Source organism: Bombyx mori, chromosome 20 (genome assembly GCF_030269925.1).
Source record: "Bombyx mori chromosome 20, ASM3026992v2".
NCBI classification, from domain to species: domain Eukaryota; kingdom Metazoa; phylum Arthropoda; class Insecta; order Lepidoptera; family Bombycidae; genus Bombyx; species Bombyx mori.
Genome location: NC_085126.1, coordinates 5372478 through 5395688, shown reverse-complemented (window position 1 = coordinate 5395688; position 23211 = coordinate 5372478). Strand labels below are relative to the sequence as shown.

The window sequence follows — 23211 nt, the reverse complement described above, 5'->3', positions numbered from 1 at the left end:
TAGAGACTATCTCATCATCAGATAATATCTGCCTTAGCAAAAGTAGTGCTTGGCTGCATCTACGTTCGAATCGTGGCCTACAGATCTGGCGAGAAATTCAGTGGATTGGTTGTTCACGGACACGAGCTTACGTCTATTTATTATTAGTTATTTACGGGGATCCATAGAAATTACAAAAGGAATATCGTGACGTCATTAGTGAAGTTTCTATTACAATGGTATATCGCACTTCAATCGGTGCAGGCAACCTCGTCTTTGACGTCATTTCCACTTGTGTAACGATGGCATAAAAATCTATATTAAACTTTTCCAATTTAATTGTTTTAAATTTGTATTTTATTGTAAATTGATACAGAGGAGACCGTAGTCGTTTTGAATGGCCATAGCTTTATGTACAGGATGGGAAAATAGTTGTCGATACTATTAATTACCACCGGACAGTAAATAGAGATCTCATATATAACTATACTATTGATGAGGCGTTCAATAGCACATAAAATATTGCAGATACTTGGGTGACCATAAATTTACGGCGGATATCCTGACCACACATTTAAAATCTGATTGCACTTCGAAGCCCAAATTTAATGTCAATTCATTCATGTTGTAGTAGTCTCATTGAAAGCGTATGTAAAAGTTTACCTAAATAAAATTTAACTTTTCTAGCTTGTTAAATGTTTTTAGTTATTAAAGCTAATGAGGATATTAAGTAAATAGTTTTTATTATAATTTGAACAGATTTATTGAACCAATTCAGATACCCTAAGTAATCCATTTAGTGTGGGTTAACAATTAACGAGAAAAAAATCACCACAAAACAACTATATTTTGGTATATTTCCCTATCTAGACATTGCATTGACAAGCAACATTAATTATGTAGTAAATATGAATGTTATTAAAATACAATTGACTTTATATTTCATCAAGTCACAAATGAATAGAGAACTAAACACAAAATAACATTTCTATATATTCTTTCTTTAATTTATACAAACATTTTTTACATCAAATACAATTGTGATTTTTCGTGTTTATAAATATATATATATAAATATTTAAATCACTGAGGATTTCAACAAATCACATAATAATATTACAATAACGCTTGTCACATTGAGCGTTAATATAAAATTTATTACGTTCGCCTATTGTTAAATTAATGTTTTCGTCAATAAATAAAAATATATTCTACATATATATCTTGATTACAAAGTTATCCCGTTTTATCAAAACTATACGTTTAACAAACGCGCACGCACCGACAGCGAATCACACGGAATATTTAGAAAAATATCGTTTTCTCAGTCATAAAATAAAAAAACAGTTTTTATTTTTTAAATGCACCTTTTTCACCGGTCACCAAGAGACGAGGAATGTTCGTTTATCGCCTTCCTGACCTTACCGGTCTCCGTCGGTTTGTTCCTGAGCGGCATGCCGTCTAGGCTCGGCGGTTCGTTGTCGGACCTCGTCAGATAGAGCGGGTTGTCGTAGGCGTCGTGATCGGAGCCGTCGAGTCCGGTGTTGGCGAGGCTTTGACGCGGGCTCGTCCCCTGAATCCCCGTAGTTCCCGTTCGGCTCGTGGCGCTTGTACTGGTAAGTGACGTCATCGTCCGAGTCTCCAGACGCTCGAGAGATCTTCCGCCCATTGATGTTCTGAAGCGACTGGTTCTTCTGCAGTTCGGCTGCTTGTATGCTGTCTCTGATGTCAGCTTCTGAAGTGGACTTCGAGCAGTAATCTTCCTTGTCCGACTCCGAGTACTTCCTCGAGAGGCGCCTGTTGTCGAGCGTGGTCTCGATCTGATGGCAGCTGTGCGATCTAATCTTGACCTCGGGCCCACCTCCGTAGATGTCCACGAAGAACCTCCACAGCTCGTGGTTGAGCTGAGCGTGGTCGGAGCCCTGCTTCAGGGTGTACGTCACAACGCCGTCGACGTCCTGGAAAAATAAATAAAAAACCCTTAATCATCTAGATTTTTCCAATCATATTTCCTCAGCCAGTCTAATTGTAATAAAAACTTATCTTGTATTCATATTTATATACAAACTAACTAACCCGGCAAACTTCGTAGTGCCTCAATCGAGAAATAAAAGACCTGAACTTTTGTATAAAATAAACTTAAAACAAACAAAAGGAATCCGTCCGACGGGGGACCTATCAAAGGAAAAACCAAATTGTTATTTTTATTTAATTCTGAAGATTTTCATATTTATCTACCTTTTAAACCTTCTCTGGACTTCCACAAATAATTTAAGACCAAAATTAGCCAAATCGGTCCAGCCGTTCTCGAGTTTTAGCGAGGCTAACGAACAGCAATTCATTTATCATAATATATAGATAGATAGATGGTGGCTTATTGGATTATTCACAATAGATATTACTTTTACACATTGAAAAAAAAAAAAACATATTTGTTATAAAAAAAAGACGGAATTAGTTCTTCTGACAGACTTTTATAAACACTTTTAAAACATATTCATTGCTTACCCTTGCAAGTTTACAAAATGCTTTACAATCACCAGGTTAGTACAATCTACAATGTACGTCGTGAACAGTAAGTTAACTATGCACAGGAGTTTACACTAAACGGCCACGGATTAGATTCCCTCAACGATGCGTGCTTTACTGTTTCATACCTGCTTGGTGACGATGCCGGTGTTGTCGACGGGCGGCGGCGGCTGCGGCGACTTGTTCCGGACGAACGCCTGCCACTGCCGGAACCAGTGCATGCTCACAGCGTACAGAGCGCACGGCTGCTCTTGTTCCTGGCAACACACAGAGACATATAACATCGCAAAAAATCTTAGAAAATGACCACCATTTTACTGAGATTATATTTCATCCCATTTCATTTCATTTAATTTCATCCCAGTTGATTAATGTCTCAAATTAATCATCTTCATATCATTTCACTCCATAATATCATTTTTCATAAAAATATGAATATAAATTAAAATAAGACATGACTTAAAGGTCTCAGTTACCAGGTCATAAAATCCATTAAAAAAAAATTATAACATCGCATATTGAGAAAAATTCTCAGATGTTAATACGTGATGGAAAAACTTTGTACCCCTGTTTACGAAAATTACGCGACGGAGGAGCATGTTTTTTTTTTATAACTTAGACGGGTGGACGAGCTCACGGCCATCTGGTGGTAAGTGGTTACTGGAGCCCATAGACATCTACAACGTAACTGCGCCACGCACCTTGAGATATAAGTTCCAAGGTCTCAGAATAGTTACAACGGCTGCCCCACCCTTCAAACCGAAACGCGTTACTGCTTTACGGCAGAAATAGGCAAGGTGGTGATACCTACCCGTGCGGACTCACAAGAGGTCCTACCACCAGTATGTAATTACCCGCAGAGCTCTGAAACTGGGATACTTCTTCTTCTTTACTTTTTGGCTCCGGCACGGTTTGTGCATTAGCCAGCGTCAAGTAATAAGATTTCTATAATTCGCCGTTTTAATAATTTACAGTTTATGAATAATGAAAAACGAAGGAAAAAATGAGATGATATGTGATGAAATATAATCATCTCAGTAAAATTGTGGTCATTTACTGAGATTGTTTTCAGTGGACTTTTTGGAGGATCCCGGGAAGCTACGTCCAGCGGCTTTGTTTCATTTTCCCACGTTTGTGCACTTTCAGATTCTAAACAGTTAATAAACCACCGTTATTACACATTTACACCTGAAGATACACTAAATAGACAAAATAAAACAAATCACACAACGTCACTCATCGCGTTCCCACCAAAAAGTCCAACTGCGATACTTTAAGACAAATATTTTTTGTATGGAAACTAGCGACATCTTGTAACGGATGCCCCTAAGCTTATATCTTATTAAAGTTAAGGAATTTAACTATTGTAAAATTAAACACAGAAAATAAAAAAATAAAACCATACAAATCTTTATTTGTTTTAGACAAATTGATTAAATTTTATCTATTTGTGGTTTCTGAAAATTTACGAAATCCTTCATTAAAAATAAAATATAAGATAGGTAATATGTTACGGCCATCTACAGGAACAATGAGAAACTAATCGACGCTTAGCCATCTAGTGTCCGACGCCCGTAAACAAATTTATTGGGTGCTTGAGTTGTTTATTTATAACTTCTTCTTCTTAGGCGCATACTTCATTGCTAAAGGTCGCATCCCTGAAAGGCTTTTGTGGCTCTTTGTACCATCAGCTTTCCTTTAGTTTGGTTTTCGGCCTCTCTCAGGGCGGTCACAACACAGAGTCCGGTGAGCACAGTTAGCCTGATCTGACCAACGGTTAGGCGGCCGGGCGGCGGGTTTTTTCCCTTCTATCTTATTATATATTATATAATATATTATAATATTTTTATAATAAGAAACTTCATTCCTATCCGGTGTCCCCCACGACACCACATATTTTTATAACTAATTTATGTCGACACTTGAAAGACAAACGTGACTAAGCGACAATAACTGCTTTGTACATAAATGATAGGCAATTATATAATAACCATATTCGATGCGCAAAAAAAATATATTTCTAGGTCTATTAAAATCATTTCAATCCTACAGCTAGATTCGTTAAAATTGATTTTTTTCCAGGTATTTCAACTTTAAATTAGTCTACTGTAAAGTTCACGCATTGTCGCTTAGTCACGTTTGTCTTTCAAGCGTCAATGTGTATTATCTATGGTTACCTGGAAGGCGGCGTGCAGCGCGGAGAAGGCGTGCAGCTCGGCGGCGGCCCGCGCCCGCACGCGCCTCGCCGCGCGCCCGCACGCGCCGCACGCCGCGCACGCACGCACCGCCGGCCCGCCACCGAACCTGCATATCAACCCTCCACATAACTACAACGTACGATCTAACTGGCTGCAGCTGCCAGTTTTTTTTCCTACCTATGTTGATAGCCTTGAGAGGTTATTTCAGCTTCACCCTAACGTTTGTAGGTGAGCTCACGGGGCTTAAACCGGAGTGTTGCTAACACTGATCCTAGCAAGAGCAATGCTTAGCAGAATTTACCACCGAATCGGAAACGCGACCCACTGAGAAGATCCGTCGAGAAACTCAGTGGGCTGTGTCTATGGGTTAATTCGCTCGTCGAGCCCTCGTCGGGTTCGACGAGGACGGTGACCGGAAACTGCTGCCAGATACAAAAAAGTGTGTGTGTGTGTGCAAATCACACACGGTAGAAGTGAAACTTATAAATAAGATATAGATATACTGAGTATCCCACTACACAGGAGCATACATATGGACAATGTTTAGTAGACAATAGTGGGGATGCTACGAAGAGTCGCACAAAAAGGAGACCGAGAACGTCTAATGTGTTCTATCTCATTCTCTCGCCGATTGAATCCTATACATTTATGTGTTTGTGTCCCTATGGACTTATTTTTTTTGTATTATATTATCTGTGCACTTTAGTTCCTCACTAAATTTTAAGGACTTTTTGGCGGAAACGTGAGGAGTGAAGTTGTGTGATTTGTTTTATTTTGTCTACTTAGTGTTTCTTCAGGTTTAAAAAAATGTGTAATAATGGTGGTTTATTAACTGTTTAGTATCTGTGAAAGTGCACAAATGTGGGAAAATGAAACAAAGCCGCTGGACGTATCTTCTCGGGATCCTCCAAAAAGTCCACTGAAAAAATCTTAGTAAATGACCACCATTTTACTGAGATTATATTTCATCCCATATCATCTCATTTAATTTCATCCCAGCTGATTAATGTCTCAAATTCATCTTCATTTCATTTCACTCCATAATATCATTTTTCATAAAATTATGAATATAAATTAAAATAAGACGTGACTTAAAGGTCTTAGTAACCAGGTCATAAAATCCCTTAAAAAGAAAAAAAAACTAAATTTTAACTTGAAAATTGGACCGTAATTAGCGAAAAGTTGCCAGAAAATGAAAATTAATACCATTTCGGAATTTTAGTATAAGCATTACATTAAAGTAGGCAGTACGTACTGTTTGTGTAAGAAGTCCCAGAGCGCCGGTGGCAAGGCGACCGCTAGTGCGGCCAAGTACGGCTCTCTGTCCGGCCTCACTTCGCCATGCGAGCACACAAAGTCGCTGTTGTCCACGGGCCCTGGTTCCGCCCACGTGTTGAACCTGCACAGCAATAACGTCCCAGTTTACGTTCAGAACGCGGCAACAAAAACAAACAGTTGAGTTATAGTTTATGTATTTATTGTTGGTGGTAGTATTTGGTAGATATATTGCGTACTGGTGGTAGGAAGTCTTATGAGCCCGCACGTGTAGGTACCACCGCCCTGCTTATTTCTGCCATGAAGCAGTAATGCGTTTCGGTTTGAAGGGTGGGGCATTTACGCTCTAGATGTCTATGGGCTCCAGTAACTACTGAACATTAGGTGGGCTGTGAATTCGGCCACCCATCTATGCAATAAAAAAATAATTAAAAAAAAAATCTTCGGAAGTCACACTCTTCATTACCCACAGTTGTCCACTGCTGGACATAGGCCTTTCTCAATCCAGACCATTGAGCTCGGCGTTCGACTCTCCTCATCCAACTCTTACGGACCACCGTTCGGAGATCATCGCATCACTTAGCCAGGGGGCGTCCCAGGAAATCACACTCTTAAGAGAGGGTAAAATTGGGGATGAAGGATTTTAGAAGGCTTGAAGAAAAATCTTCATTTGCAGGTTTGTAAGAATTAAGAAATGGACCGTTTATTTTGAAAGTGATGTAAGTCCATTTTCTTTTGTTTCGAGAAAATTCAAGGTTATTATATTTGTTGATTTAAAAATACAGGCAAATCATATGAGGTCTAGCTATGCCACCTACCTCTGTCAATTGGATTTACACCACTTTCTTAATCGATGATTATGCAATTTAATTTACTGACCGATTTAAAGTTTTACAAAACATGGGATTTTTTTGAGAAATTAAACACGGACTAGTTATATATAAAAAAAATTACATTAAATTAAGCATGAATTACGTGATAGCTCATTTTTCTCAAAAATGGACTTACACCACTTTCAAAATAAACGGTCCAAATATCTAATCTAATAAATATTTCACATCTACATGGGTAATAAATTTTGAAAATACGTATAAAAAAAATCAAGCCACTACATATGAGTCGTCTATTATCAAAGGTGGCAATCTGTGCATTTGGACAACAAATTTTTATTGATATGTCAATACAGATTGATTTGAATATAATCGTCTCCTTCAAAGAATACGGTTCAAAACTTGCATAAAATAAAGGTTAATACTTAACCTGTTATTTATCTAAGATGTCGTTCAGAAGAGTTTTGTGACTGCCAATGGAATACAAAGTAAATAATTCGTTTTTCTGATTTACCAATAATTGTCCAAAAGTCACATTGCCGGCTTTGATAATAGTCGACTCATATTACATAATAATTTTTATACTAACTTGTTGATCCATTGCTTTGAAATATAATATTTAGGGTCGTTCGGTCCAATACTCGATGATTCCAATATCTCGGCGGCTTTCTCTCTCAGCACGGCCATTTGGGGATTGACTTTTCTTTATAACAAAAAAAAAAACAATAAATGTCAATTATCCTATTTACTTCGACTGGAAAGCAAGCAAGCCCTTCGATTAGAAAGGTTAGTGAACACGATGAGTGCGCTATGGGGGCAGAACTTGTTTTAACAATTTTTTGTTTGTTGTTCCAGTCAAGCTAAAGGCTTTTCCCAGCTCAAGATGTTATTGTATGTGGTTAGTCCTTAGTATGACAGTTTTGTCCTATCACCGCCCTCGTCGAACCCGTCGCTTGCGACGAAGGGCTCGACGAGTAAATTAACCTACAGACACAGCCCACTGAGTTTCTCGCCGGATCTTCTCAGTGGGTCGCGTTTCCGATCCGGTCGTAGATTCTGCGAAGCATTGCTCTTGCTAGGGCTCGTGTTAGCAACACTCCCGGTTTGAGCCCCACGAAAGCTCACCTACTAGTTCGGTGAATCTAGAATAACCCCTCGAGGTTACTAGGAAAAAGAGGGGGAAAAAATAGTTCTTTTTTATTGCTTAGATGACTGAACGAGCTCACAGCCCACCTGAAGTTATGTGGTTACTGGTGTTCATAAACATCTACAACGTAAATGCGCCACCCACCTTGAGATATAAGTTCTAAAGTCTCAGTATAGTTACAACGGCTGCCCCACTCTTCAAACATTACTGCTTCACGGCAGAAATAGGTGAGGTGATGGTACCTACCCGTGCGGACTCACCATAGTTCCTACCACTATTAAATTTCGTGATCTATGATTGTGTTATTGAAATTGGCCCCAAATGACGTCACGCATGACGTGAAGCGGCTGCGCGTCACCTGTAGAAGAGCACGTAGGCCTCGGCGGCGGCGAGCTGGTGCACGTGCAGCGGCGCGACGGCGTGGTCGTCGAAGGAGTACCAGCCGGCGCCGGCGCGCACCGCGCACGTGTAGTGCCCGCCGCCCGCCGTGCCCGTGTGGCTGATCACCGCCGCCAGCGAGTACCGCGACACGGACGAGGTGCACTCTGTTACACAAACGCACTTACTTCAGTACTTCTTGACGATCGAAACTCGACTTTAATTTCTAAACCCTTAAGATTTAAATTCATTTTACGTTTTAATTTTTCTTCTTTCGTTCTTGACGTTTAAGTTCATGAATGGCTTGTAAAGAAAAAACAAATACATATGCATAATAATATACGTACATATAATTGGTTGGCAATAAGGAATGAAAGTACACGACATATCTGTTTTGTTTTTGGCTATTTATATATAACATTCAGACGGTGATATCACGTGACTGCGATCTATGACAAACACTGGACTTTTTGGCGGGAACGCGACGAGCGAAGTTATGTGATTTGTTTTATTTTGTCTATTTAGTGTTACTTCAGGTTTAAATGTGTAATAACGGTGGTTTATTAACTGTTTAATATCTGTAAAAGTGCACAAATGTGGGAAAATGAAACAAAACCGCTGGACGTAACTTCTCGGGACCCTTAAAAAATTCAACTGAAAAAATTTCAGTAAATGACCACCATTTTACTGAGATTATATTTCATCTCATATCATCTCATCTTCATTTCATTTCACTCCATATCATCATTTTTCATAAAAATAAGAATATAAATTATAATATATATAATAAGACATGACTTAAAGTTCTTAATTACCAGGTCATAAAATCCCTTAAAAAATAGATATCACGTGACTGTTGTTTTCTCTAGCGTTCACCTTTGTGCGTGTAAGGCGTCATGTCCAGATCGTTGATGGGGAAGGCGACCCTGGCGGCCACCTTGGCGCTGAACAGCAGCTCGTGCCGGAAGCGCTTCAAGTGGACGCACAGCACCTCGGGCAGCACCACGATGCCGGATAGCTTCACGCCGTTACGTAATTTCTTGCAGCGGGAGCAGCTGCCGATACAGATAACGTAATCTTTAGTATCTTCTTAAAATTAGATTGAAGACGATTTAAAGAAAGTAGCAACTACAAACTGGGTTAAAATCCAGAGAGGATTGGCTATCCTTGGAGGAGGTCTTTACCCGAGGGGGGGTTCTTACAAGTGGGAAATAATACCTTATATTATTCAATAAATATATTATTTATTAGTTAAGAATTGCATTAATTGTAGTTTTTATGTCAAGTTTTTATGCCACTTGTACGAAATAAAAGGATTTTTTATTTATTTTATTTATTTAAGATTAGATTACCAATAATAAAAGCAATCAAGTGGTCTAACCAACCCACAGACACAGCCCACTGAGTTTCTCGACGGATCCTCTCAGTGGGTCGCGTTTCCGATCCGGTGGTAGTTTCTGCGAAGCACTGCTCTTGCTAGGGTCAGTGTTAGCAACACTCCCGGTTTGAGCCCCGAGAGCTCACCTCCACGTCAAGAAGAAGCTGAAATAGCCTCTCAAGGCTATCAGTATAGGTAGGAAAAAAAAGGTCTAGCCAATATTTTTTTCCATTATAATGTTATTTCCTCCTAATATTCTTTCCTAATTTCATAGTAGTGATACACCAGTTTGCTACCAAACTTACTCTACTGTTGTTTGTAGAGCGGCTGGTGTAATATCGACCTAGTCGTGGTTCATTTACAGTTTATTTAAGGGTACTTATACCACAATTACTTAATACCTGTACATGTTGTCGCCTTTGAGTTCGTCGGCGCTGAAGAAGGCGGCCAGACAGTCTTGCAACGACACCACCGGCCCGTAGAACCAGGACCGCAGCCAGCTGAGCAACCACCACACCTGTACCACATAATAATCAACTGTGACAAGTTTTTTAAAATATATTTTTTTCTACCTATGCCTTGAGAGGCTATTTCAGCGTAGCCTTAACTTAGTAGGTGAGCTCACGGGACGCAAACCTGACGTTGTTGCTAACACGAACCCTAGCAAGAGTAGTGCTTCGCAGAATCTACCTCCGGATCGGAAACGCGGCCCACTGAGAAGATCCGGCGAGAAATTCAGTGGGCTGTGTCTGAAGGTTAATTTACTCGTCGAGCCCTTCGTCGCAAGCGACGGGTTCGACGAGAACGGTGACCGGTGCTTGAGGTAACTAAAAGCACCGTTAGACGTGTTTAGGGCAACGTTGACTGTTTACCATTCGATCCACAGGATCGGGTATGTAATTTTCGGCGGTCACGACAAGAGCATTTTCGTGTCGTGACACTTGTGTACCTATTTACCAGCTACCAGTAGCTTCTATTAGTAGGCTTAGTAGGCCAGCTTTCCGGGCTCAGCCCTTTTTTTATTGCTTAGATGGCTGAACGAGCTCACAGCCCACCTGGTGTTAAGTGGTTACTGGAGCCCATAGACATCTACAACGTAAATGCGCCACCCACCTTGAGATATAAGTTCTAAGGTCTCAAGTGTAGTTACAACGGCTGCCCCGCCCTTCCTTCAAACCGAAACGCATTACTGCTTCACGGCAGAAATAGGTACGGTGGTGGTACCCACCCGAGCGGACTCACAAGAGGTTCTACGACCTGAGAGAGTTTCTAACACCAGTCCTATCACCGGATCGGGATCGTAATGTGTCCCATTATATTTATGCTCGGAGGCAAAGTGAGTCATACCCAGGATTCCTGTGCGTTGTGGGCCGCGTGGTGGTTCAGCATGGGCTGCTGGCAGCGCAGCACGGCCAAGTGTTCCCGGGACGGGATCGGCAGCGACAAGTCTTGGAATGTTTCTATTCTCGTTGATACCTGGTTAACGTAATTAGATTTTCATTGTGATGTCTAATTATATTCTGGTGTTACTTCTTAATACTTACTGATATTCAGTTATTTCTGTTGCTAAAAGTAATAACATATATATATTTTTTTTTTAATTTAAAATTAATTTGCGAAAGGAACTTCACGTTTTTGACTAAACAATATGGCAAAGGGATACAACTGAGATGTCATAAATAGAGTACTATAGATAACAGTAGTGGAACTTTTTGGCGGGAACGCGAGGAGTGAATTTGTGTGATTAGTTTTATTTTGTCTATTTAATGTTTCTTCAGGATAAAATGTGTAATAACGGTGGTTTATGAACTGTTTAATATCAGTGAAAGTGCACAAATGTGGGAAAATGAAACAAAGCCGCTGGACGTAACTTCTCGGGATCCTCCAAAAAGTCCACTGAAAAAATCTCACTAAGTAAATGACCACCATTTTACTAAGATATATTTCATCCCATATCATCTCATCTCATTTAATTTAATTACATCCCAGCTGATTAATGATTCAAATTATCTTCATTTCATTTCATTTCATTTCACTACATATTATCATTTTTCATAGAAATAAGACATGATAAAATTAAAATAAGACTTGACTTAAAGGTCTCAATTACCAGGTCATAAAATCCCTTAAAAAAAAGATAACAGTAGTTACCCTGTCACATATTAGGCACTGAACGGCTGATAGTAACTTCCCGTCGAACACGTCGGATATGATGCTTCGGTACTTCACGTTGCTGCCGTCGCCTGATGAACCGCTTTTTCTGCGAGATCAAAAACTCACTTCAGACCTTATAACTACGGACTTAAAGTTGATTATTTTTTAATGCATTAATATTCTAGGTACATAAATAGTCTTTTCTTAATATATAGATATATTGACAAATTCTTATACCGATTCTTGTTTAATGTTTACAGTAGACAGCGGCTTGTCTCTGCCCTTAGCATTGCTGAACTTCATGGGCGAAGGTAACCACTCACCATCAGGTGGGCTCTATGCTCGTTTCTACAAGTTCAATAAAAAAAAAGCCTTTACACAAAAAATTTATTACATCATGTCTTCTAAATCAAATCAAATCAAATCAAAAAATTTTTATTCAACATAAATGAAAGTACATACTTGTTGAACGTCAAAAGAACTAACGCCAATTCACAAAAACTAGCCTCCGTCCTGAGAAGAACTGGCAAGAAACTCAGCGAGCATATCTTTTTTTTATAATATTAGTTTTTTTTTTAATATTACATTTTTTTAAATATACAATTTTACAATAACTAAATGTTCGTCGCATGTCAGTCCACACTTAACACTACCGATCCATACGGGCTCAAACACACCTGGTTCTTAAATAGGAATCAAGGATACGGATACTAACACCTAATACCTCAAATTACCGAGCATGGATCTAATTTATTACTGGTGGTAGGACCGCCTGTGAGTGCCCACGGGTAGGTACCACCACTCTGCCTATTTCTGCCGCGAAGCAATAATGCGTTTCGGTTTGAAGGGTGGGGCAGCCGTTGTAATTACCTTGTTGTAGACCTTAGAACTGATATTTCAAGGTGGATGGCAGCATTTACGTTGTAGATGTCTATGGGCTCCGGTAACCACTTAACACCTGACGGGCTGTGAGCTCGTCCACCAATCTAAGCAATAAAAAAAAGTTGTATTAAAAAAAAGTTGTATTTTGAACTTTATTGTTATTAGCATAAGGCACTGCTTACGTGTTCTCTCTATCCTTGGAGTCGGGCGCGTCACTAGCGCCGCTCGAACAAGTCTCGTACCGCTCTTCGGGTTCACTCGAACACGATAATTCCGATTCTGAACCTACGTCTCTTTGATTTGACGTTGGGCCTTTAAATAAAAAATTTAAATTCATTAAAAAATCAAGACTATTGGAGGAGGAAAGTTGTGTGATTTATTTTATTTTGTCCATTTAGGGTGGATTCGACCAAACTTAAATTTATACTCGAGTAACTATACGAGGAATAACCTATTCCATGATTTTAATCTCGAGTAAATCCATAGTCGTTTTTCCACGTATACTTACGCTAGGAATAACAATACGCGAATAGCAGAGTGAATGGTGAACAAAAATAAAACCCGGCAAATAAATGTTGTTGTACAACGGCATAGTGTAAGAGCATACATAGCGTCAACTCGATTTTGCCGTATTTTAGCGTGAAAAAGTAGCTGTAGTGTAACATAGAGAGAGAGAGAGAGAGAGAGAGCATTCTTTATTATACACCAAAAAACAAATAAACAGTTCGATACATTATCATGATATCTTGCTGTCAAACTTATTAATTTTATTTGTTGTTTGTTTGAGGGAATTGTCAAGTTTTGTCGTTTGGTTTTATCTTTTTTCGTTTAAACGTTGCATTACACAATGCCAGACTATTAATAATAATTTAGTGCATTGCGTTGACTTTAAATTAAAACAGAATAAATAGTTATGAAATGACAGAAATCAGATGTTGGACTGACTGACGCCATTACTTTATTCTAGGAATAGCTCCGTTATTCCGTGCGAAACGGCGGTATAGTAACAATTCCCGAATAGGCCCACTATTCTTAGAATTGTAGATGGTAAAACGTAAAATTGATTTACTCTCGATTAACTGACGAGTTATTCTAAGAATAAGATTTACTTTTGTTTGGTCGAATCGACCCTTAGTGTTTCTTCGGGTTTAAATGTGTAATAATGGTGGTTTATTAACTGTTTAATATCTGTGAAAGTTCACAAATTTGGGAAAATGAAACAAAGCCGCTGGACGTAGCTTCTCGGGATCCTCCAAAAAGTTCACTGAAAAATTCTCAGTAAATGACCATCATTTTACTGAGGTTATATATTTCATCCCATATCATCTCATCTCATTTTATTTAATTTCATCCCAGTTGATTAATGTCCCAAATTAATAATTTTTATTTCATTTTATTTCACTCCATATTATCATTTTTCATAAAATTAAGAAATAAATATATAAGAAATATAAAAATAATATTTAAAATAAGACGACTTAAATAAAGTCTTAGTTACCAGGTCATAAAATCTTTTAAAAAAAAATGAAGACTATAACTACACTCGACACTGGCAACAATGACATCGTAAGAATATTGTTGCCATACTTAAAAAAAAAAAATTGATGATATTCATACCATTAAGTTGCTGCGTGTGAGCGTTGTACGTGAACTGGTGCATGCCGGCGAAACTGGCAGATCTCTTGTGTCTTGTACCGGCTGTTTCTTGATTATGTATTCTGTAACCAAATAATCTATGATCACACGAACATTATTATGTAATATGGTAATGTGATAGACATCATAGAATCAATATATTTCATAGGATGCCTGAATCTCACTAACAAGATAATACATAATATACTACTACTATAGGAAACTAAAAAAAGACTAATAGAAAAAAAATCCAGACCTATAATATCCGTCTGCAGCGGAGTCGTTGTACGAGGCGGGGGCCGGCGATTTCCGCCTCATCCTCGCGAAGAAAGGCGCGTCACTTGCTGGAAACAAATATTTAGTTATATAATTTGAGTAGTGAGAATTCGAAGATCCCGGGTACCGGTTCCATCAATTGGACTTCATACAGAGGAGGGCCATCCGGATTGTCGATAATCCCGATCTTATAAGTGACTGAGAGGCGAGGGGTCAACGTCGTCTATCAACTTCAACTGCACCACGGTCGAAGCCGCTGCCACTGAGGACTCTCTTAGGAGAGCGACTGTAAACTCATTACCGGAGCCCACGGACATCACAGCGCGAATGTCGGCAATGACTTTGAGACATGAAACGAAATGCCTACGGATGAACCCAGCTTCGGATTTATTTATCATTTTCCCAGTCAACTTAAGTGTTCCACTTGTAGCGGGGCTTAGCTTAGACTTAATAATTATCACCCTACATAATATCACACATGCTGTATATCATAAGCACAGGCTTAACACATTGATTGATATCAATGAGGACCTTTGCATGATGATATTACCTCCCGATGACGCGGCCCTACGACGCACGTGTATCTTTCTGTTCCCGTGGTGGTCACCGTCAGCTTCCGAGTCGAGCTTATCATTTGGTGTACAATTATATATCTGTAAGTAAAGTTCAATTTAATTAAAAAAAAAAAAACTTTATGGCAAAGGTAACCAAGATAGATTTTTTTATATATTTATTATATTCTATATGCCGACCAACAACGACACTGACTTAGGTCCTGAACCAACGTACTGTAGTCTAGTCTAGTCCGCTGACCACTAAAGCAACGAAGGGAACAATATTTGTACTGGACATTTCGAAATATACAGAAAGCACAAAAAAAAAACGCATCGTAGATAGCAATACCGAAGCGACATTTAATTTCATCCTTTTTTAACTCAGTTCATACTGGACAGGATGTTAGAGAGAAATTATAAAATTATTGTGTTGTCATCGGTACTTGATACGTGTGCAGATTTTCAAGTTAATCGGACGTCTTGAAAGTGACGTTTAAAGACACCGTTACATATATCATGCCAAAGTACTAAGAGGGTGTTGAAGTTCACAACATAAGCCCTTGTTGCCATAAAAGGGTTTGGGACTCATAAATGCTCACAACCCATGCAGTTAAAGAAATCCATAACCGCCACAACGTGAACGTCAACGACCTTGAGAGATAAGGTTTAAGTCTCTTATACCTCTCCCACTCTCTCTTTCTCTCCCCCCTCCTCTCTCTCTCTCTCTCTCCCCCCCTCTCTCCCTCTATATATCTCTTAGATTTAACTATTTCTTGAGCGGGTCGTGATTCCGATCCGGTGGTTGTGGTTGATTCAGCAGAGCACTGTTCTAGCTAGGCCTAGTGATTGATAGCTCAGATCTCAGATTAAGCTACCTGCCCGTGAGTAGCTGGAATAGCCCCCTAAGCTAGCAGAGATTAGGTAGGGAGAAATATATTACCGGTTCTTTTAGTTCTTCGTGTAGCTGATCCATGAAGCAGCGCAAGAACTCCTGCGTGTCGTGTTGGTGGTATCCACGAAACATCGGGTGGACCTGTGCGAGTAAAAAAAGCATTATTGTACATTCAATTCACGAGTCGCAGGCATTATGAAAACTATAAAAGTATTCGAAATTATGATGAGAATGGACGCGAGATTAATTCGTAAAACTGCTTTCAGTGATAATCAACTGTTACTAAGTCCAGGCAACCCACGACCCAGAGTCAGCGCTAAACTATCAAAACAACCCCTCGCTGCACCTTTGCCTCTTTTTTGTGCGTGGCGTTCGTGTGTGCGGTTCTTGTTGAAACATGTTTGGGACTTGTGTAATTTTAACAGTTTTCGTTAATAGTAGATTGAAATTATTTTGTTAGTAGAAGTTTTGGTTAATTCAGTAAACTTATTTACTTTTTTTAACTACCTTACATCGATAATACAAAATTAAGTTCTTTAAACAAGAGCAAACTCGATTGGTTTTTTTCATCTTTACACTTAGTAACATAAAATTTGGTTGTGTGTCGCCAGCATCTTCCAGTGGTTGCTAGTTGCATCATTACGGGCATCTACTGATGTATTGCTATTATCTCCCCCCTACTCTCATTTCATTACCATAAGTTCAGGAGCTAGTCCAAGTTAAATTTTGTCTTGATTTAAAATATTGACCAATCATAAATGACATTTTCTGTCAAGGTAATTAGTTACCAATGAATAATGATTTACATTCGAGATCAAAAAGGACAGTATCAAAATAACACTATCAAAAATAACACTTGTATAAAATAGAACCAGTGTGCTTCTGATGATAAAAAAATTTGCACAACATGGCCTCTCCAGTACCCACCAAAAAGTCCAAGTTACTGAACAAACTAAATAAATAAATAGATGTCTGTTTGTAACGTTTTCAAATCGCTGCGGTCTTCACCATATTACGGATAGTACGGACATAGTTTGAACCGTGGGACAGGATATACTTCTGACCATGGGACTCTGGCAAACACAATCTAAAGTGCAGTCTACACGGGTGAACCAGCAGACCATAAGTTAGTTTACACATATATAGATACTCACATTTCTAATACCATACAGGATTCCGTTAGGTACAACGTAGCCTCTAGATTTTCTACTCCACATTTCTTGAATTAATTTTTGGTATGCTCTGAAACAACACAATCGCAGAGTATAAATAATTTTCGCAGCCTTCGTTCCTTAGTCACCTTTTACTAAACCCACAAGAAGAGATTAGGTGGTGCTAGTTTTTTTCCTTTTTCACGAGTCACAGATAAAATTACTTTTACGCTTTCATCTCGCGTTTACTATTTTCATTGTATTATTATTTCTGACATTTCCAATAGTTTACAATTTTTCTGGTCACGGACGACGTGGTAAGATGTTTTTTGTTGAATAGGGCCATTCGTACGTAACGGTGGGCAGCGCCTTGGCTCTGTCCCTGGCATTGCTGAAGTCCATGGCATGTCCATGGGCGACGGTAACCATTCAACATCAATCAGGTGGGCCGTGTGCTCGTCAAGGGCAATAAAAAAAATTGAAGATTGTACGGACAACCGTCGATTTGGCTATAAAATGGGTGGTCAAAAGTAGTTATCATTATAACAATGGGTTCCCATAGCGTTGATCCCAACGAATTTAGTTTAATAACAGTCTCAAAATACCGGCTAATGCCTGGTTTCTTGTCTCCGGCGAGTATGTTGACGGCAGCGGCGCACTCCAGGAAGTATGACGTCAGAGGCGCGGTGTGGCTCAGGGCTTGTAGCGCCGCGTTCATGTAACACGTGTTACCCATGTTTTGGAGCCCCACTAGACCTGCAAAGTAGGAATGAATGATTTTTATAGTTGAAAATGGAGTTATCACTGGAATGAAGCAAATGTTTGCCTATTTCTGCCGTAAAGCAGTAATGTGAAGTCGTCGTGGCCTAACGGATAAGACGTTGGGTGCATTCGTGTTGAGCGATGCTGCATCGGTGTTCGAATCTCAGACGGGTACCAATTTTTTTAATGAAATATGTACTCAATAAATGTTTACGATTGAGTTCCACGGTGAAGGAATAACATCGTGTAATAAAAATGAAACCCGCAAAATTATAGTATGCGTTATTACTGGTGGTAGGACCTCTTGTGAGTCCGCGCGGGTAGGTACCACCACCCTGCCTATTTCTGCCGTGAAGCAGTAATGTGTTTCGGTTGGAAGGGTGGGGCAGCCGTTGTAACTATACTGAGACCTTAGAACTTATATCTCAAGGTGGGTGGCGCATTTACGTTGTAAATGTCTATGGGCTCTAGTAACCACTTAACACCAGGCTGTGAGCTCGTCCACTCATGTAAGCAATAAAAAAAAGTAATCTACATTCAAAATGAAATTTTTACCTCTAGGTCTACTGTCCTCGTCGTATTCCATTTCATCAGGATCCACATCATCATCAGCATATAGGCCAACAGAACCAATCCTCACCGATCCATCTGCTGTTGTCGAATCTGGACTCTGCTGGGGATAACATTTCAGACATAAAGCTTAATAATGAGCTCTCATTGTTATGAGAGCCTATTTTTATCGCATTCTTAAATGTTGACATCACAGTACAAAACAGTTTGATTTTTTATCTACAACTAGCCATACTCGCCTGCTTCACTGGGAATTTAAAATTAACATGATTATTTATTGTCATTATTATTAGGGAGTCCAACACTTATATAAATATTAGCCTATCCATTAAATACATATATTTTCTACATGGATACCAAGTTTCAAGTCAATCAGATGCATGGTTCAGTAGTTATAACGGAACATCCGTAAAAACGACTGTAGATTTATATATTAGTATAGATGACAATAATTAAAAATGAATAAGCATTGCTATGTGCTACTAAGTTCCCTATTATGAATTTTTATTAACTGTTTATTAACTATTTATCAAATGTACTTATTTATTTATTTATTACACTTCATGTAAAATTTACATTGGCGGACTATTTTATATTATATTATTTACTTATCACTATTTTCTTAATGAGAATAAAGCATCATTCAAGATTCAGGGTTGTCACAATCATGCATAGTAAACAAGTTGTTGTTTACAAATTACGTATTTAAGTTACACTTGTTTTGAATGTAGTTGGGAAGGATCTTACGAGTAGCATTGCAAGTCCCTAGAAAGACAGCCAACTCCATCAAGTTGCTTCACGATTCGGTAACCAAAGATAGAAAAGCCCAGTGTGTGTTAACCTATATGCACTCAAGGAGAATGTCAATAGCTGTCTTGACAGCCTTGGTTTGGATCCAGCCTTGTAGAACTGGAGGCCAAATGGTCGTAGCAACCGTGATTGTCGATTTCTTTATCTCATTCACAGATCGGAATCGATTTTTTAACATTTGGGAGTTTTGGTCAGTCCCAACAAGTCCAGTCTACACCTCTAACATGTAAGCAAAAGTCCAGCAAAATTTCTTCTGATCCAAAAAAATGTATATACTCACAGCTGAATGGGCCATAGCAGCTCTTATGTGCACTTCTTTTTCGCATGAATAACACCATATTCTTTCAGTTGAAACATTCATGTGAACGCAATGTGTGGCGAAATTCTGAAATAAAGTTTTTCACTATATAATTTCTTGTCAATTTCATGTTTTTTCAGTTAAAGTTTATCTATAATTATTCATCTACCTAAAACTTTTAGTTTCAGTAGACATTTTCGAAGACTTAATTCATTTAACCCTCTATTTGTAGTAAGTACTTAGAGATAGAATGCAGCACACATTTGCCTACATTTTAGAGCCAGATGAGTTTTGTAAAATTAGTATGTACATGAAACTGAAAACATCATTCTTAGGATTGATATTCTTATGTTTAACACTGATTGCAGACAAAGGTATAGAGACATGAGTACTTATTTTATACAATACAAAAGGTTTTTTTATTGCATATACTGATAGAGTTTACAGCTCAACTTTTACGTGGTTATAGGAGCCTGTTCACATAGACATTACAATGTCTACGTTATCAACCACCTTGAAACATGATGTCAAAGTATCAATTGTATTCTATAGTTTTAGCCTTTGCACTACTATGCAGCAGAAACAATCAGAATGGTTTTGCTACCTGACAATTACATTAGATCCCACTCTTAAATGGGAAATTGATAATGGTTTTCTTCTTTAGTTATATCTTTAAGCAGAAATTCAGTCATTTATTAAGTGTCCAAATCTATGAACATGACTGCTTACAGTAGTCTGATAACTTTTAATTGTGTTCATAATTATCTATAAGTATATAATAATACACAATTTTGTCAGGAATGATCAAGACTGTCTTTGTGTTTGACAATAATGCAGAAAGGGTAAAGGATGAGGTTCAGTGGCATTACCTTGTGGTGGAATGTACTGTGATCATTTTTTACTTCAGAGCAGCCAACATGATGACACTCAGGCTGCAGGCAGATCCATAAGTTCGGGCCGGGACAGCCACAGTCGAAACATGTCAAAGCCTGGACAAAACATCAAAATTAATGATAACATGGACAATGCATACCTTAATTAAAACAACTTATACAATGTTTACTATTATAATTTTTTATATAGGAATATTTTAACTCTTTTGCAGTTTTCATGATCACAGTCAAATGCATATTTCAATATTGATTTATTTTTCTTATTGTCAAATAAATCCTTCTCTGATTGAATCAAAATAAGAATTTTATTTAAAAACACTTATTATCTGCATTAAGGTCACAAAGCATTATGATTGTGTCACCTCATTAATATTTCTGCATAATTTAGTGATGAATATTGAATAACATACATATTTAACTCTTATTTACAAGTTTTCTAATAATTTAATATGGATGTTTAATATGGATTTTCAAATGATACCTCTTGTATGTTGTTTTTTTGTGGTTTTTGTTTGACTGTGACAAAGAGTGCAGGGTTTTTGTGTAACTACTTCTATTTCTTCCTATTATGTAGGAGGAGCATTGGCTATTGTTTTTCAGATTAGTTGATGCTGTATGGAAATTGTTAATAAAAGAAGAATTACCCTTAGTCATTTTTTTTTTATTGTTGATCAGTTGAATTATGATCAAAAGATAAAGAGGATAAGATAAAACACTAAAGTAACTAAAAGAAGGAGACTCTTAATAGTTGATGATGTTCCCAGCATAAAATCTACAGGAATGAGAGATAAACATAGCAAAATGTTTCTATTATGGATAAACTTATCTTTGTATTTTTGATATTAGGATTTAGTGTTTCTATTGTTTTTCGTTATATGGGAAAAATACTAGCAAAGTACATATTGAATATTTTAATTATATATAAATTCTTTGTCAAAAAAGATTTAAATCACTTTTTAAATAGAAAACTTGGAAATAATCTTTATTAGTACTTAACGTTTCTTAAGAAATGTAATATGAATTTACAATTTATATTGAACATTGTGACAATAACAGCACGAATCATTTTCTATGGAGATCCTAATCTGAATTCAAAAAATCACTGTCTCCATTAGCACTCTTTTGTCTACAAGTCTACAACAGTCATCAAAATCTTTAACTCAATTCTATTGTCTAAAATTTATCTGATAACTCATTGACTAAGTAAATCTTTACTATTTTGTAATTTAAGAATTTATACAAACATATACTCATTTTATATGTTATTATGAATTATTCCTATCCAAATTACTGGTAGTAAAATATTTATGATACTTAATTTTGAGCTTATTTGAAATATATTTAAATAGTTTTGTATAATTCCTTAGGTAGCTACAAGTAAATTCATAATAATATTGTGTGCACAGAAGCCCTAAAGTCTAAATTCAATAACGACAAATTATCCTCGGACATTCGTGAGTTTGTAAACACGCAACAATTGAGAATTATTTGTTACACAACCACACATAACTTGGTGGAGTAAGTATGTAGGCATTTTAATTGTCTATTTGAGTAATCGTATTTTGAGGTTAAGGATAAATGTTAGGACTCACCTCTTTTGACTGCCATAATTCTTTCCCGAGTACGTGGACCAGTTTGTTTAAATGTTCGCATGTCATTCCTTTTTCCATTTTGAATAAAAAATACAAACACACGTAAATAAAAAGATTGACTCTTCACAATAGCCTTGTAAATAAAGAGAATTTTATGCGAAGGCAGAAATTGATGCTATGTTTAGTTTTCCATAGGAATAAATAGGAAAAAATAAACTTAGTCTTACAGGAAACATTTTTATGGAATGGAATTAATTGAATTAGATTACAGAAATTTTACAATAATCGTATCGTTGATCGTTTGCTGACAAGCATAGATTATTCCACAGACTACTATGAAATCACAGCATATATATATTATTGCTTACGCATGATTATTCACAACAAATGTGAACATTTGCATAGATATAGAAACAAAGTTCAAAAAGAAACAAAGTTCGAGATAATTAATTGTCTTCTTGAATGACCAAACCGGGATCCGGGAACGAGTCGGATCCCAAGCTGTTTGCATATAAAGGAGTTATAGCCGAAAAATACAAATTGCGAAAATAAAATGTGCATTAAAACTCCGGCTTACTGTGGATCACTGCTTCCATCTCTGGGCTGGGGCTCTCAAATACCAGCCATTTCCATTTGACTTCATATTCCATACCGAAGTGGTTTCTTCCTATTGTCGATAATCCCATTCTCACGGATTATCTGGAACTTGGTCAACCTGGTCAACGCAAGGAATTAGATTCTCTGTGTTTTGAACCGTACCGAAGTATTCTTATTATATCGTGTAGGTGGCATAAAAGGTAGTCTGTTTTCTATTCCAGGGTTCAAACAATTTCCATACCGGATTTTATCCAAATCGGGTCAGCGGTTTCAGCATGAAAACGTAAGACACAGACAAAGTTACTTTCATATTAATAATGCTTATAAGCTCTAACATCTCGCAATACGAAGTAATTTCCAAAAAATCATTGATTTAAGTGAAACAAAGCCCAAATTGTGCTTCAAATTAATCTGTTTCAGAAAGTAGCGCT

The 23211-nt window shown here is 37.8% G+C and overlaps 1 protein-coding gene and 1 long non-coding RNA gene across 4 annotated transcripts in view; both read right to left on the bottom strand.

The window, feature by feature from the left end:
• LOC134200745 (uncharacterized) overlaps positions 1-23211 on the bottom strand; it is a 188368-nt gene that overhangs the window by 51816 nt on the left and 113341 nt on the right. The window lies entirely within an intron of this gene.
• Positions 718-22540, bottom strand: LOC101741337 (ubiquitin carboxyl-terminal hydrolase 20). 3 transcript variants are annotated; one of them, XM_062674324.1, is made up of 22 exons: positions 22184-22540; positions 20568-20687; positions 19681-19785; positions 18576-18693; positions 17864-18014; positions 17262-17349; positions 16156-16248; positions 15212-15314; positions 14642-14729; positions 14368-14468; positions 12933-13062; positions 11866-11974; positions 11062-11190; positions 10116-10231; positions 9213-9391; positions 8317-8503; positions 7401-7514; positions 5962-6105; positions 4789-4812; positions 4686-4702; positions 2637-2765; positions 718-1937 (listed from the first exon to the last, which is right to left on the bottom strand). In XM_062674324.1, the coding sequence occupies exons 1-22, from the start codon at positions 22259-22261 to the stop codon at positions 1819-1821; spliced, it is 2442 nt and encodes an 813-aa protein (XP_062530308.1). In that variant the 5' UTR covers positions 22262-22540; the 3' UTR covers positions 718-1818. The 3 variants fall into 3 exon arrangements, with proteins under 3 accessions (XP_062530308.1, XP_012550913.2, XP_004922594.2); XM_012695459.4 differs by having other exon boundaries at positions 4686-4812; XM_004922537.4 differs by having other exon boundaries at positions 4686-4812; positions 18576-18690; positions 22184-22523.

Excerpts from the sequence above, each read along its gene's own strand:
- LOC101741337 (XM_012695459.4), bottom strand. The coding sequence starts at position 22,261 with ATGGAAAAAGGAATGACATGCGAACATTTAAACAAACTGGTCCACGTA. Across the intron at positions 9,392-10,115 it reads AAAGGCGACAACATGTACAG|CTGCTCCCGCTGCAAGAAAT; the intron begins GTATTAAGTAAT and ends CTGTATCGGCAG. Across the intron at positions 4,813-5,961 it reads TGGGACTTCTTACACAAACA|GTTCGGTGGCGGGCCGGCGG; the intron begins GTACGTACTGCC and ends GTTGATATGCAG.